This window comes from Oncorhynchus gorbuscha, linkage group LG21 (genome assembly GCF_021184085.1).
Source record: "Oncorhynchus gorbuscha isolate QuinsamMale2020 ecotype Even-year linkage group LG21, OgorEven_v1.0, whole genome shotgun sequence".
NCBI classification, from domain to species: domain Eukaryota; kingdom Metazoa; phylum Chordata; class Actinopteri; order Salmoniformes; family Salmonidae; genus Oncorhynchus; species Oncorhynchus gorbuscha.
In genome coordinates, this window is record NC_060193.1 from 39,310,883 (window position 1) to 39,328,796 (window position 17,914).

Consider the following 17,914-nt stretch of genomic DNA (forward strand, 5'->3'; position numbering starts at 1 on the left):
GTTCTTCTGCCTTCTTTTCCTTCTCTTCTTTTCCACTCCTTCCTTCTTCCCGCCTCTTTCTTCTCATTTCTTCCTTCTTTCCATCCTCTTCTCTTGCCTTCTTTTCCCGTGCCATCCGTACAATCCGCACGCGTCCTTTCTTTCCTCCCCCATCCCCCGCCCCCCCCCAGCTGCAGACGCGTATGACCTGTGACGAGCCGGGCAATCACGCCACAGGTGTTCTCTGGAGCCACACCCGTGGCAAGCCTTGGGCTCGTCACACTCCCTGGCCTCGTGCTCTTCCGACCCACAAAACCGACATTTCTTGTTACTGCACGAGGCCAGGGTATGGCCATAGGCCATACAACGCCTGCAGAACGGGGGCTGACGTGCATAGTATAGGGTTCCCCTGTCAGCCCCCAGGGAGAACATTGCCAGAGGATGGAGGTAGCCATCAACACTCTTCGGGGACTCCCTGAGTAACGCCTGGAAACCTCTCTTCCCATTCCAGAAACCCAGGGAGTCCCTGAGGTACCTCGCTGAGGAGACATTGTCCATGTACCTCCCCAGAAAGGCCCTCACTTCTTCGTCCTTCAAATGTTGATTGTACATGGTTACGGTGACCACCCTGAAGTTGTTTCTTGCCAGGCTGGTCACCGTGTAATGACACAGGGGACCTTCTTCTTTCCCTTCCATCACCGTCTTCATAATCTCATTGTGTTTTTCTTCCAAATATAGGGTTACATCAAACCCCTTCTCCATTGGGTTCCCCTGAAGGCATAGAACATCTTTAACCTTCAATTTTAGGTGCCCCATTAGGATGTTCCTCCCGAAGGTTTCTCTCCCCCAAGGCTCCATCTCTTTTCCCCGCCAAGAAAAGCGCACCGTGTTGACCAGTCCAATCCCCGGAACAGACGGTCCAGATGTACTTTGCGCCATCTCCTCACGGATAATGGTGCACCCGTCCCACCACCTCAAACTTATAAACAGGAAGCAAACCAAAAAGGTGGAGCAACTAAAGGTGTTGACTCTCCACATCTATCAAGACAACTGGAGCACTGGGCCAGACACTCTTAAATAGAACCTGGACCAGCTCGGGTGAAACACCTTCCCACTAACGAGATGGACAAGCCAGCACAGGTGTAACACATACTGACTAATGAGGTGACACCAATCAGTGCACCGAAGACACATTTCAGTTGAATGCATTCAGTTGTACAACTGACGAGGTAACCCCCTTTCCTACGTGCTAAAGTCCAACATCAAAACATTAATGGAAAAACCAAAGCCTGTAACACCTTCCACCTTAAGACAACAAATATATCCTATATTTTTGTTGAACATGTTTCTTACCACCAACAGAGAACAACTTCCATTTCATATTATAATCAACTGCAACGCTTCACCTTCCACAATATAAACATTGCGTCTACTGTCTGTCCACAGTTAAAAACTAAAAACACATTTCTAAATAATAATATACAATTGTATCTTTTCTCCTTTTTATTTCTATAGAATCCTAACTCACTAGTTTCTAGAACACTCGTCTTCCTCAAACTCACTTGCTTCTTGAATTCTCGTCCCCCTAAAATACAGAAAAGAATAAGAGATAAAAACCCATGTCCAATATGGAAAAATGTGTCAAAAATAAATTGTGATCCATGGTAACGCACTGGCTAAATGCAAAACAAATATTGACGGACAACCCGAGACAATCAGCAACCAAGTTGTCCTTACCACAGACATGTCTGATTTCAAGTACAAACTTTTGCAATATCTGTATTAACCTTCCATCTCACTGCAGAGCTTGTATCTCTTTTCAGGGTTCACTCGATAGGCACGTTGTTGGATCGGGGCCCAGTCCCCAATGTCATGCTCTAGTACATTTGGTTTGGCACATCTGAGAATAAACCCTGATATTTTAAAAGCAGGGCAACAATGTCAATATAATTGCACCCCAAAATTGTCAGTTTGTTGCATAAATAATTATGATTACTAAATGTTACATGAATTGTAAATATGAAATATCAAAACTAAATGTACACCCCTTTGTTAACATGTATTGGCAATAATTCACTTAGTGGTGAGGCATGGAATAATAAAACATGTATCTTTTGTCAGGCTGGATGTTTGAAAAATTAGGTGATTTGAGACATGCTTCTTCAGTAGTGGAATAAAGACCATTAGCACTTGAATGTTGTCAAGAAATTCTGGAGTGATGTCACATTGTTAATACAATTAATTATAGACTAATTTATTCTACTGCGTTCAGGCTGCAAGTACGTTGAAAAATAAGTTTTTTCAAGTAAGTGAAAAAATGACCCGAAAAGACTAAAACCGAATGTGTTTGGAAGTCGGGCATAGTCTTCTTTTCAATTACATTTTGCTAGGTGGGATGGCCCCAGCTTTAACGTGTCGAAATCAATAACCAATATTATGCAGACAGTTGTGATATATTGAAAACCTAAACATAAAAAGTGCTATGTATACACAAACATCTGCCACAATAATCATATTAATTTTAAACAAGCTCCTTATACACTGCACAAGCACCAGAAATGCTGCTGTTTTGACAAGTAGCAATACATCACTGAAATCAAGTTTGGTGGAAATCAGGTTGTACATGCTGTTGAAACGTTGTGAGGTTATTGAAATACTCCTACTAAAATGTTAAACCATTCTACATTGTGACATTTCATTGATATCATGAAACAACTCCTTCATGCATGTATTTTCTGATGTTTAATCAGAGATCTTTTATCAAGGTATCTCTGGTCACATTGATCACAGCTATAAGGTAACTCTCCAGTGTGTATTCTCTGGTGTGACATCAGGCTGTTTGACCGAGTTAAACTCTTCCCACATTGATCACAGTTATAAGGTTTCTCTCCTGTGTGTGTTCTCAGGTGTAAAGTCAGCTGGCTAGATGTAGTAAAACTCTTCCAACATTGATCGCAGCTATACGGTTTCTCTCCTGTGTGTGTTCTCAGGTGTAATGTCAGCTGGCTAGATGTAGTAAAACTCTTCCCACATTGATCACAGCTAAAAGATTTCTCTCCTGTGTGTGTTCTCTGGTGTATAGTTAGACAGCTAGACCTCGTAAAACTCTTCCCACATTGATTACAGCTAAAAGGTTTCTCTCCTGTGTGTGTTCTCTGGTGTATAGTTAGACAGCTAGACCTAGTAAAACTCTTCCCACATAGATTACAACTATAAGATTTCTCTCCTGTGTGTGTTATCTGGTGGACTATCAAGGAGCTTGATGCAGTAAAACTCTTTCCACATTGATCGCAGCCATAAGATTTCGCTCCTGTGTGTGTCCGCTGGTGTACTGTCAGGTTGTTTAGCTGTGTAAAACTCTTCCCACATTGATCACAGCTATATGGTTTCTCTCCTGTGTGTGTCCGCTGATGTACTATCAGGTTGTTTAGCTGAGTAAAACTCTTCCCACATTGATCACAGCCATAAGATTTCTCTCCAGTGTGTATTCTCTGGTGTGATTTCAGGGTTTGTAGCCGAATAAATGTCTTCCCACATTGATCACAGCCAAAAGATTTCTCTCCTGTGTGAATTCTTTGATGTATTTTAAGGTCTACTTTAGAGTTGAATCTCTTCCCACATTCAGAGCAGCAATTGGATTTCTTCCCTGTGGGTCTCGGCTGGTGTTTCTTGAGGAGTTCTGATCTGGAGAGACTCTTCTCTGCCTCCTCAGCATCATGATGTTGTTGAGGTTCCCCAGAGGATCCACGATAGTCCCGTCTCTCTCCTATGTGAACAACAAAGTCAGACAGATGGTTAGTGATCCCTTCCCGCGCCAATCCCGTTATTTGACAACACCCAGTGAAATATCAGAGCGCCAAATTCAAAAACAGAAATACTCATAATAATAAATAAATCATACAAGTGTTATACATGGGTTTAAATATGAACTTCTTGTTAATCCGGGCACAGTATCAGATTTCAAAAAGGCTTTACGGCGAAAGCAAACCATGCTATTATCTGAGGATAGCATCCCATCAAACATACACATGAAAATCATAATTCATCCCGCCAGGCACAACACAAAAGTCAGAAATAACATATAATTCATGCCTTACATTTGAAGATCTTCTTCTGTTGGCACTCCAATATGTCCATCGAACATCACATCTTTTTGTTCGATAAATTCTGTCGGTATATATATCCAAAATGCAAAATGTCCATTTATTTGGCGCGTTTGATTCAGATATACACCGGTTCCAACTCGTCCAACATGACTACACATGATCTAATAAGTTACCTGTAAACATGATCCAAACATTTCAAATAACTTTCCTAATCCAACTTTAGGTATTTTTAAGTGTAAATAATCAATACAATTTAAGACGGAATAAATTGTGTTCAATAACCGAGGAAAACAAAGTGGAGCTTTTAGGTCGTGCGCCTCAACCACAACAGTACACTTCACCCTCGTTCGGAACAGGGCTACTTCTTCATTTTTCAAAGGAAAAACATCAACCAATTTCTAGACTGTTGGCATCTAGTGGAAGCGATAGGAAGCGATAGGAACTGGAAATCCTTAGAATTCTAGATTTCCATTGAGAAGAGAGTGACCCCCCCCCAAAAAAATCCTGGATGGTTTGCCCTCTGGGTTTCGCCTGCCAAATAATTTCTGTTATACACACAGACATCATTCAAACAGTTTTAGAACCTTCAGAGTGGTTCCTATCCACATCTACTAATACTATGCATATCCTAGCTTCTGGGCCTGAGTAGCAGGCAGTTTACTTTGGGCACACTTTTCATCCGGATGTGAAAATAGTGCCCCCTAGCCTGAATAAGTTTTGAAGGCCCACAACAGCAGAAATCCACTGTTTTTTTGAGGTAAAAGGTTATGCCCATAGCGTACCCACAAAGTTGTACAACAGTTGATGTCTTAAAAGATTTGACAATTAAGACAGTCAAGTTAGCAACAAGTCAAATTTTGTCTTGTTTTCATATTAGTATTAATTAGAAACAAGTTATTACAGTTCCTGAACCCCTAAGCAGTGTGCCAGAAAACTTTTGGTCTCCAATATAGGCCACTTTCTGTGTTTGCTAAAATTGCGGCACGGGGGCGATGCACATGCAATTTGGTAGCAGAAACTCCTCCCTGCTAATGAGGAAACAGCTAGTTATGGATGTAGTATATTTGGTTGTAAAAACTCCTCCCTGCTAATGAGGAAACTGCTAGTTATGGATGTAGTATATCTGGTTGGAGCAAATATAGTGATTGAAGATTTGTTTTTCACAATGTATTCTGAATATTACAGAGCACAATCAGCGTAAGATCAGGAGTGCTACTCAAGGAAACTCACATTAAGCTCTGTGTCTATTCACTAGTTCACCACCATGGGGAAAAACTCAGGGGAGTTCTCGTAGGCTGACAGCAAATATAGCATCCATTTCCAGGCTGCTTACAGTGGGGCAAAGAAGTATTTAGTCAGCCACCAATTGTGCAAGTTCTCCCACTTAAAAAGATGAGAGAGGCCTGTAATTTTCATCATAGGTACACTTCAACTATGACAGAGAAAATGAGAAAAAAAACAGAAAAGCACATTGTAGGATTTTTAATGAATTTATTTGCAAATTGTGGTGGAAAATAAGTATGCATCTGGATGAGCATTTTCCTGTTTGCTTATGGCAGAATATAGCTCATTGAGTGTGGTCTTCGTGCCAGCATCGGTCTGTGGTGGTATGTTGACAGCTACAAAAATACAGACAAACTCTCTAGATAGATAGAATATCTCATGATAAGCTGTAGACAAACTACATCAGGCGAGCAAAACCTTGAGACTTCCTTAGATATCGTGCACCAGCTGTTATTTACAAAAATACATAGTCCGACACCCCTGGTCTTACCAGACACCGATGTTCCATCCTGCCAATGCAGCGTATAATCAGCCAGCTGTATGTTGATAATGTCGTCAGTCAGCCACGACTCCGTGAAGCATTAGATATTACAGTTTTTAATGTCTCGTTGGTATTTTAATCTTCCTCGTAGGTTATCGATTTTATTTTCCAAAGATTGCACGTTTGATAGTAGAATTGAAGGCAGTGGGGTTTTTTCTCAGTCTTCTCTTCGCGCATTTTACGGGGATTTGGGCCTGAAAGCAATTATGTCCCTCACATAGGGCTCGTCGGACTCGTGAAGGTAAAAAATTATTCCAGCTCGAGGTGGTGAGTAATCAATGTTCTGATGTCCAGAAGTTATTTTCGGTCATAAGAGACGGTAAGCAGCAACATTATGTACAAAATAAGATCTCAAAAAATAAGTTACAAACAAAGCAAAAATAAATGAACAAAAACACAATTGGTCAGGAGCAGGTAAAACGTCAGCCATATTCTTCAGCACCATTCTTGCATTCTTACCCGCTACTCAAAGTGCTCTGAACAAATTAAGGGAATATTCTCACGGGGCAGAAATCTCAGAGATCAATTGGTAAACTCTGATTTACCACCCCACAATACTCCTGCACAACATCTATTTGCACCTCTCCTGGATGGAAACTACAAGTGTAATGGCTGCGCTCAATGCAATGGCACTTGTAAATGTAGATCCTTCAAACACCTCCAAACAGGGAAACAGATCCCAATCAAAGTTGTTATCACATGCTTCACTATAAGGCAGTTATTTATCTTATAACTTTTTGGAAGCGAACCCCTTATTCTTCCCTACATTATATCGGCATCAAACACTTCACCGTCCCTAAGAGAGGGGGTGACCTCGACAATTTATTGTTAAAAACTAGAGGCTGCCTGGATGTTTAATTTAAAGAGCCTTACTCCCGTCGGTCTCAACGTAGCCATTACTGTTATATTGGTATTCATTGTAAATGTTTGGAGGTCTATATAGCCAAATTGTATCTATGACTGTGTGCTATCCATTTATGTTTTTATATGTTCTATTTATATCTGTAAATTAACCAATGATATCAGGCCACACTCGGACATGATTACAGACACCTGTGTGTTTCCTTTGACACAATATAAACCAGTTACCTGCAGTGTTTGTCATTATACCCTGATGAAGACAGCTTGTCTGTGAAAACATTGCCATTGGGTTATTCAATTATTGCATCTGAGCTCCTAGGGTGTGTAGTTCTCCTTTTATTTTTCAGGCCACCAGGGTCTGACAACTTGGATGGAAAATTACTGAGGATAATAGCGGACGACATTGCCACTCCTATTTGCGATATCTTCAATATAAGCCTACTAGAAAGTGAGAAATTTCTACCGTGTCACAACGCAACTGATTGGCTCAAATGCATTAAGGAAAGACATTTCACAAATTAACTTTTAATTATTACATTTTCTGTGACAAATGTGGAATTAGTTATTGATTTATACCAATTTAAATGGAATTTTATAGATTATCATTATTATTATAGATATTATATTGCTATTCACAACAAAGGTTGTAAAAGTATGCTAGACATTTATAGAATAAATCATAACTAGTTTGATGTTTCTGTGACAATCAATTAATGAGTTATTGATTTTTACAATTTTAAATGGCTTTTGGCCAGTATCTGTTAAATGTCTGAATATAAATCCAACTTTACCTCAGTCTTAACTTTCATTGTCTAGGTCTCATTTTTAGCCATCTTACTCATTGCTATAGCCAGGACATTGTGATTAGGAAACTATGAGAACGACACAATGTCCAGGGGGTGATCACTCTCTACCACTAAGGGTCAGTTTAGTTGGCACAACGTAAGACAGTCTTGTGTTCCAATTGTTTGTTTTAGTAGCATGAATCAGTCCTGTTCACACCGAGGTGAAGAACGGAATAATTGAAGGAATGAATCCAAGCTTAACGCTCATCACCTGTGGAGGGCGGGACTTCCAGCCAGGCGTGGATTTCATTGGCCTTTTCAGGTGTGATTTTAGATCCTTCAACCGAAGTCGCGACAGCAAGGATTTGGGTTTTATCCAGCAAGGATTAAGATAAGGGTTTAAAACAAAGGTTTCAAACAATTTATAAATGTTATGGAATGTAGGTATGCTTCGCCTTTAATGTAATGGCATTGAAAAGGCGAATAGCTGTGTTTGAATGCCCATACTAACATGCTGTAACTACATACTTAATGAGTATATACTACATACTATTAGTTAATTGTAGTAGACTAACTACATACTTAATGGGTATATACTGCATACTATTAGTTCATTGTAGTATACTATAACTACATATTTAATGAGTATATATTACATACTATTAGTTAATTGTACTATTAGTTAACCTTACCCTACATACTGTAACCGTCCTTTCAGTTGAGCGCTCTTCTCCTGTCTACCGGAAGTTCATGCTGTTGCATTGCAACCTCTTGCTAGCTAGTTAGCATAACACATTACTAGTTAGACATTTTACTCTGACCATTTTACTCGCCCTAGCAGAGCTGGTTAGGGAGTTTTCATGTCATCCAGAGTGACTGTAACTGTGCTGCTAGAAAACAGTTAAATAACGTTTTTTTGCCTCCGTTTACTGACACCTGGACATATTGAACGGGTGTTGAGCGCTAGTAAATTCATTATTCTGCTCTCTGGTACTCAGACGAGAGAGTAGAGAGCCAGAGAGGATTTATGAAAGCATCCAAATGTCCATTGAGAAAGCACATCGACTATACGTCCATTTAGCTAAGAATGACAGGAATAATCAAGCCAATAAACGCCGGGTAGTTAGTTAGATATAATATAGTTAATATACTGGCAAGTTTGATGTATAAGTAGCCAACTAACGTTAGGTAGCGAGTTAACATACCGGTGCATACTGCTGTAATACATGTTATTTTGGCTGACAATTTGTTAGCATTGTAAGGTAACTTATTTGAAAAGTCATTACTTTATTACATTGCTCAACATTTTCTTAACATTTGTTATAATTAGTTAAAACAAGGAATTTGTTTCGGCTCTCGCTGGACTTCGGCTGAATATGTTCCACCATTTTCTTAAAATCTGAAAATGATGTGAAGCCACGCCCATTTCCTGAAGAATGGCATTATGGGCCCTAAAGTACTGCGTGTTTACGTCATATTATGGTGAATTGAGAACGACATCCGGGAACGTCTAGCATACTAAACATCATACATCATGACCAATAAGCATACTATATACTCAATTAACATCACAAATAGCAGTTAGTATGAGTATTCTAACACAGCTAATGACTAATCAACAGCTCTAACAATTTGACCCCCACAGGAAATCTACACTGGCAGTTATAGAAAGACCCATTTACTATATAACCATTGATTGTTGAGAAGTACAACTTATAAATGCCTCAAATGTTTCAACTGTATTACCCCATCAGAAACTAAAACATAATCTTGTATAACGCCACTGTTTGTAAACAAGCACTGTATAGACTCTAAATCTTGTTAAAAGTATAATTTTGACCTCATGGACGGCCAGTCCTTGTATTCATAGTGTAGTGAATTCAGGGGGTAGCCCTGAGCTGGACTCAAACCTGGGTCTGTCAAGCGACTGTCAAGCCAACACCTTAACTTCTTTGGGGTAGGGGGCAGTATTGGGAATTTTGGATGAAAAACATGCCCAAATTAAGCTGTCTGCTACTCAGCCATAAAAGCTAAAATATGCATATAATTAGTAAATTTGGATAGAAAACACGAGTTTCTAAAACTGTTTCAATGATGTCTGTGAGTATAACAGAACTCATATGGCAGGAAAAAAATAGAAAAAATACAACCAGGAAGTGGGAAATCTGAGGTTTGTAGTTTTTCAACTCAGCCCCTACTGAAGATACAGTGGGATATTAGTTATGTTTCACTTCCCAAAGCTTCCACTAGATATCAACAGTATTTAGAAACTGTTTTGAGAATTCAACTCTAAAGGAGGGGCTCTTAAAGGCTCTTTGAGTGAGCTGTCTGGCAGAGTGCCACATTCTCGGTCTGGCGCGCGGTTGCATTAAGGAGAAGTGCATCTATAATTCCATGCATAATACTTGTATTTTCATCAACATTTATTATGAGCATTTCTGTAACTTGATGTGGCTCTCTGCAAAAATCACCGGACTACTGAATGTAACGCGCCAATGTAAACTCAGATTTTTGGATATGAATATGAACTTCCCGAACAAAACATACATGTATTGTGTAACATGAAGTCCTATGAGTGTCATCTGATGAAGATCAAAGGTTAGAGATGAATTTTATCTATATTTCTGCTTTTTGTGACTCCACTCTTTGATTGGAAAATGGCTGAATGCTTTCTGTGACTTGGCTCTGACATAATGGTATGTTCACCGAAAAGCGTTTTTGAAATCGGACACTGTGGTTGGATTCATGAGAATTTGATCTTTAAAATGGTGTAAAATATTTCTATGTTTGAGGCATTTTGAGTATGGGATTTCTGTTGTTTCTAATTTGGCGCCCTGCAGTTTCACTGGTTGTTAAGAGGTGGGACACTCACGTCCCGAACAATAGCTTTCTACAATAGCTTTCTCTACGAATTTGAGAGTGGTTACACTTCTCCTTCCCCCATCCCTCAGCTGTTTACCAAACCAAGTCTCTGGGCAGCTATTTTGTTGCTGTTTAAAACCCAGGTTGTCCCTTTAAAAAAGGCCACAATCAACCAATCTGCAGTTCAAACAATAACAAAGCTGTAATTCCACCACTGTTTTGGTAATAAGATGATGATGGGGCTGGAGAAATGTAACAACTCTCAAATTCATAGACAGTCCTACGGATGCAAGGACTGACCATCCATGATTTCAACATTATAGTTTTAACCATGTTTTGATGCTATACAGTGGTTGATTTACTTTGTTTCTAAACAACGGAGTAAAAAACGCTTATTGGAGTAAAAAAAACTTATTTTGGGTTCTGATGTGGTAGGACAGTAGAACTAAGCTCATGAGGCATGTGTTATATTTTTCAAGAATCAATGGCTATAAATAAGTCTAAGTAAGTCTATGGATGTAGCTATTGCATATTTCCCCTTTAACACCAAACATCAGTTCAATAACTGCAGAGTTTGTGCCTCTGTATTTAAGACAGTACTTACTAGTGTTAACCAGGGCCCGTTCAACGTTAGAACCATTGGATGCCATAACATGCCTTTGGGAAACCGGGCCCAGATATCCAGTTTCATCCTCTTCTTCTCCCAATGTGACAGTAATCTCCCCATCCTCCTCTTTCACTCCGAAACATGTATCTTCCTCTTCTTTCACTGTAACATCCTCCTCTTTCATTCTGAACACGTCTTCCTCTTCTTTCACTGAAACGTCTTTCTCTTCTTCTTTCACTGTAACAGCCTCACCCTCTACTTGTTTTTGTATTGTGACATCCTCCTCTTCCTCTTTCACAACAACGTTCAGCCACATACCCTCTTTCTCCGTCCAGCACACCTTCTCTTCTTCAGCAGGAGGAGAGTAGCTTAGTGAACTCATGGTTGGGGATGTTAGCTAGCTATGCTAATGCTAACTTAACCAGCCCGCCAGCTGACTAATAACAACAACACCGTACATATTAAATTAAAACGGATAACTAACTACGTTACACGACAGAAGTGGGTTTAAAACACAGTGGCTAATATACTATAAAGCGTCTAAAGCTCTTTATTGGTTTGGCTATTTTGTCTAGAAAGCTACCCAGGTGGCTGAGTAACTGTTACTGCTGTTGAAAGAAGCGTTCCGTCCACTAGATTATACGTCACACCAACAGCATTGCCTTAAATTCCCAGATCGCCATCTGCTGACTGGAGTGGGTAACGCAGTTGTGTAAAATGTATATTTTATTTTCAGACAAAAAGTTAGTGTAGGGAGCATGTGTTTTTACTCAACAGTGTGGTTAAATACTTACTAGCCTAGTTGTTGTCACGATATGGTTTCCTATATGTACAAACAGTTATGTTTTTGCGTTATTGCATTTCGGGAATTATTCTAAACTACCCACAATGCAGTATTTCTCAACGTCAAATGGATAATCTACTCTGTGTTACTGAGTTTGTATGCCAGTGTAACGGTGTAATGAAGTTACATTTTTAAATCTCTAGGCAGGTTAGTTAAGGACAAATTCTTATTTACAATGACGGCCTACCCCGGCCAAACCCAGACGATATTGGGCCAATTCTGCGCTGCCCTATGCGACTCCAAATCACGGCTTGTTATGCTACATCCTAACCAGGGTCTGTAGTGAAGCCTCTAGCACTGAGATGCAGTCAGTGCCTTAGACTGCTGCGCTGCTCGTGTGTTTACATTACACTCAGTGATAAAGGTATGGGATTCTGGATAATCGGAAGCATATTTTTAGAGAATTTGACAATTTTACCTTTATTTAACCAGGCAAGTCAGTTAAGAACAAATTCTTATTTTCAATGATGGCCTAGGAACAGTGGGTTAACTGCCTGTTCAGGGGCAGAACAACAGATTTGTACTTTGTCGGCTCAGGGATTTGAACTTGCAACCGGGATTTGAATTTGCATCCTTTCGGTTACTAGTGTATTATTAAGAACAAGTTGACAAAGTCGTGAAAAAATGGAAGAATTGAATAAACCACATTTTGGCAATGATAAAAGTTATGCCTCTGGGTTCAAAATGATCCATGTCAGAAGTATGGTTCAATGCAAATATGTAGTGGGTGTAAAGTTTGTTTTAAATTCGCACTCATTAAAAACGAATAAATCAACAGATGCTTCTCTTTGAACTACTTAATTTAATATTACACCTTTCTGAAATAAATGAAAAATTAACCTTTGGTTCCTCAACTGCGTTCCTCACTCCAGTCAGCAGATGGCGATATGTGTCTTTTAGGTGCCAGTGTGACGTATAATCTAGTGGACGGGACGCTAGTGGACGGGACGCTCCTTCAACAACAACAGCTAGTCAGACACCTCTGCCAGTCAGCCAGGATCTGCCAGGGTCCGCCAGAGCCGCCAGTCAGCCAGGATCCGCCAGAGCCGTCAACCAGCCTGAGCTACTTCTCAGTCCTGAGCTACCCCTCAGTCCTGAGCTACCCCTCAATCTTGAGCTGCCTCAGTCCCGAGCTGACCCTCAGTCCGGAGCTGCCCCTCAGTCCAGTGGGGCCCTCTGTTAGGGTTCTTAGGCCAAGGTCTGTGGCGAGGGTCGCCACTCAAAGGACGCTAAGAAAGCGGACTAAGACTATGTTGGAGAGGGGTCCACGTCCCGCACCAGAGCCGCCACCGTGGATAGACGCCCACCCAGACCCTCCCCTATGGGTTTAGGTGTGCGGCCGGGAGTCTGCACCTTTGGTGGTGGGGGGGGGGGGGGTACTGTTTTCTTTATTATTTTGGGTAGGCCAGGGTGTGACATGGGTGATTTATTGTGTTTCGTCTTGTCTAGGGGTTTATTAGAATTATGGGGTTGTGTTCAGTGTAGTTGTCTAGGTAAGTATAGAGTGGTTCTCAATCAGATGCAGGTGTTTGTCGCAGTCTCTGATTGGGAACCAAATTTAGGCAGCCATATTCTTTGGGTATTTTGTCGGTGGTTGTTTCCTGTCTCTGTGTTTTCTGCACCAGTTAGGACTGTTTCGGTTTTTCCACGTTTTCTTATTTTGTATTTGTATAGTGTTTACATTTTAGTCTTTATTGAAGATGCTTAACAATAACCACGCTGCATTTTGGTCCTCCTCTCCTTCCCAGGAAGAAAACCGTTACAGATGGGTTATGAACAAACAGGTATAAATAATGGGTTATGAATTAACTGGTATAAATGATGGGTTATGAACAAACAGGTATAAATGATGGGTTATGAAATAACACACAAAAGGTCCCCGGGCGGAAACAGCGCTCATTGATACATTCAATAAGTACCATAGTTGTAACAGATAATTCAATTTTTCATTAATCCCTTATTTTGGGAATTTGAAAACATGCAATGAATATTACGTTAAAAAAGACATAAAGTTGTAATACAAAAGCAGTTTGAAATTAAAGTTTATACAGTTCATTTTTGAGATATTTTGTAGTCACGTTTGTTATTCTGGATCAAATGCGCCAAATAAATGGACATTTTGGATATATATCAACGGAATTATTAGAACGAAAGGACCATTTGTGATGTTTATGGGACATATTGGAGTGCCAACAAAAGAAGCTCGTCAAAGGTTAGACATGAATCATATTTTTATTTCTGCGTGCAAGGTTGAAATGTGCTTTTCTCTCTTTGTTTGCTATAGTGATTTCCTCAGATAATAGCATCGTTTGCTTTCGCCGGAAAGCCTTTTTGAAATCTGACATGTTGGCTAGATTCACAACAAGTGTAGCTTTATTTTGGTCAGGTGGGACGCTACCGTCCCACATATCCCAGAGAGGTTAAACTCTTAGACTATCGATACCGACAGAATAAGAACAAGTCTTTGATATTAATTTGCAAATAAATTCATAAAAAAATCCTACAATGTGATTTTCTGGATTTTATTTCTCCATTTTGTCTGTCATAGTTGAAGTGTACCTATGATGAAAATTACAGGCCTCTCTCATCTTTTTAAGTGGGACAACTTGCACAATTGGTGGCTGACTTAATACCTTTTTGCCCCACTGTATATAATGAACAGACTAGGTCTATACTGCTCCTACATGGTGTGTTTACAATACATCATGTAGATGTACACTACCGATGTACACTACACTTAGAAATGTCCTTGTTTTTTTAAAGAAAGCACTTTTTTGTTCATTAAAATAACATCAAATTGATCAGAAATACAGTTTAGACATTGTTGTTGTAAAAAAGACATTTAAAAAGACATTTCATTTTTTTATTTTTTATTAACCAGGTAGGCCAGTTGAGAACAAGTTCTCTGCGACCTGGCCAAGATATAGCAAAGCAGTGTGGCACAACTTGTTCTTTAACAAGTCAGTATTTTTGCATAACAATCAGGCAGTAGAACAACAATAATCATCACCATCTTTACCAATCTTCCCCTCATAACATTGTGTTTGATTCAGACCCTTCCAGTGTACCAGGTGGTCATTGGGTTTGATTCAGACCCTGTCAGTGTGCCAGGTGGACATTGGGTTTGATTCAGACCCTGCCAGCATGGGCAGACATGTATTCCAAGGTCAGTAACTTATAACCACAGAACCAACCCAGACCTTTCATGCATGACTAAAAACACATAAGTATTAGATTTACTGCCCTGGTCTAGTAGGTCACTGCATCAGACAACTTTCACAATGCTGGCTGAGGTACGAGTAAAACATGACCTATTACAGTTTTTCTCAGTCGCTTTGGTGCATTTTTCACATCATCTCTAACATGTGCAAAATAATAAGTGCATTTCTCAGAACAATTTGTACAAACTGCAATATACAATAGATATGTTTCTAAAGCTAGTCAGTCACTAAAAATCCTTAGTACATCTCTCAAAAGTAAATATTCATGCCAATGATCATGTCAGTGTCATCAGAATGATAAGTCCTTGAGTCATTGTTCACGAACATGGTCGTCAAAATATTTAGGCATTTTGTCAATGTAACTGTGTACTTTGACAGTATTACCTGATGTAAACTTAGGCTACAGTTTGGATGACAGTTACTGTATTGAAAATGCACAAGGCTGCACTTCTATGGCATGTATCAATTTCAACAGTACTATTTACATATTACTGTATGTATTACTGTATTATTGATTGAAAGAGACTGGACAACCCAAGGGGCACAAAGCAAAATAAAACTAAATTAGAAAGAAACACAGGAAACCACCCCTAAGGACAAAAATTTTGCCCGCAGCACTGTTGTGCTGTCTCTACACATCCAGACGTTCCTGTCTGTCGGCCCACATATTCTCATCCACATCACACCGGATATTTTCCCTTCCAATGCAACGTGGAAAGAATATTTTGGAATGCCTTATCCATCCTCTGCAGGCGTCTACTGTGATGTCCTCACATGCTGCATCCATTGCAGCCAGCAGGGTCATCTGTGTGTGTGGCTGACGATCGTACACCTTCCACCTCCATGCTGAAAAGAACTCCTCAATTGGGTTAAGGAATGGTGAATAAGGTGGGAGGAATTCTACGAGCATCCTCAGGTGGGTCACAAACCATTGCCTTATGATGTTTGATCGATTGGAAACTCACATTATCACAAATGACCACATACTTTAGCAAATCCTCTCTAAACAGACCCCTCTCATCATCAGGGATGAGAGCCCTGTAGAGAGTCTCTAAAAAGTTGAGTAGATGCTGGGTGTTGTATGGCCCTATAAGGGGGATATGGGTTAGGACACCATGATCCGAAATAGCAGCACACATGGTGATATTTCCTCCCCGTTGGCCTGCCAAATCCAAATTGCTAGGACCATGGTGTCATGTTTTGTCATTGATTATCATGCCTTGTCCCTGTTCTTCTCCTTCTATTCGTTTCCCTCTGCTGGTCTTATTAGGTTCTTTCCCTCTTTCTATCCCTCTCTCTCCCCCTCCCTCTCTCACTCTCCCGCTCTCTCTTCTCTCTATCGTTCCGTTCCTGCTTCCAGCTGTTCCTATTCCCCTAATCAATCATTTAGTCTTCCCACACCTGTTCCCGATCCTTTTCCCTGATTAGAGTCCCTATTTCTCTCCTTGTTATTCGTTTCTGCCCTGTCGGTTCCTTGTCTAGAATTCACCGTGCTGTGTTTGTGTATCGCCCTGTCGTGTCGTGTTTTCCTCAGATGCTGCGTGGTGAGCAGGTGTCTGAGTCTGTTTGGTTCAAGTGCCTTCCCGAGGCAACCTGCTGTTCACCTGCTGTTCAAGATCGAGTCTCCAGTTTGTCCTCGTCATTTCGAGTGAAAGTTGTGTTTTTTGATTGTATTTACTTTACTGGATTAAAGACTCTGTTTTCGCCAAGTCGCTTTTGGGTCCTCTTTCACCTGCATGACACATGGTGCAAATAGCCTCCTCCTGTTGAGGTGTGAAAAGGTGTCCTCTGCCACTGGGTTGAGGTAATCTTGCAGTCCTATGTGGGGAAAAATGCAGTGATGCATCACACTTTCACATAGACAAAAACTATGCGAACACACATTTTACTGTAAAACATTGCAACTCTGTGTTGTGGTCTGTCGATATATGCTTGCCAATTGATTCTTCATGAGATGCACCTTTGAGAAATTTAGACAACTGGTTGATTGTTGGTGGAACTAACACTTTACATTCCTTCATGAGTGAGGGTCAATTTCACCTGCACGATTCATCAATTCACTTTTTTGTACAAAAGGTCTAATAGAAATGTGTAAAACTATGCTTGACATTTTATGACAAATAGTTCAACAATTTTGCATGTAATGGCTTATGCAAGGAACTAATGCCTAGATGTTTTGAGGGGTAAGACTATTCAACAGAGAACCATCTACTATATTTTGATCAACATGACATGAGCAATTGATAATGTGGAAAAAAGCTGACACTTGTACATTATCAATTGCAATTTGTTCAAAGGAATAAGAAATTGCTGTAATGATGTGCACAAGTGACTAGATGATTTGGAATTTGTACAAGTAGTATCAAGAATTGCACTTTTGATCTAAGAAATGCACCAAAGCGACTGAGAAACTGTATTTCCTAACCATTCACGATGCTGGCTGAGGTATGAGTAAAACATGACATATTATTCCCTAATTGTAAAAAATTCCCCACTCCTTTATCAACTAGTCTTCCACTGTTTAACCATAATAACATGAGGCGTGTCCTTCAAACTGTTAGACTGTTAGTCCATAATCATATTTGGCTACTTAGATGTCAGTACATGTGTAGAGGGATAATTCCAGTGCAGTACATGTGTAGAGGGATCATTCCAGTGCAGTACATGTGTAGAGGGATAATTCCAGTGCAGTACATGTGTAGAGGGATCATTCCAGTGCAGTACATGTGTAGAGGGATAATTCCAGTGCAGTACATGTGTAGGGGGATAATTCCAGTACAGTACATGTGTAAAGGGTTTAGAGGGATAATTCCAGTACAGTACA

General features: G+C 40.1%; 1 protein-coding gene across 1 annotated transcript; it reads right to left on the reverse strand.

Annotated features, from left to right (window-relative positions):
* Positions 1-1,099: 1,099 nt before the first annotated feature.
* Positions 1,100-11,642, reverse strand: LOC124007966 (zinc finger protein 501-like). The gene is made up of 2 exons (XM_046318872.1): positions 11,023-11,642; positions 1,100-3,745 (listed from the first exon to the last, which is right to left on the reverse strand). Exons 1-2 carry the CDS (start codon positions 11,405-11,407, stop codon positions 2,700-2,702), a joined length of 1,431 nt encoding a protein of 476 aa, XP_046174828.1. The 5' UTR covers positions 11,408-11,642; the 3' UTR covers positions 1,100-2,699.
* Positions 11,643-17,914: the final 6,272 nt, after the last annotated feature.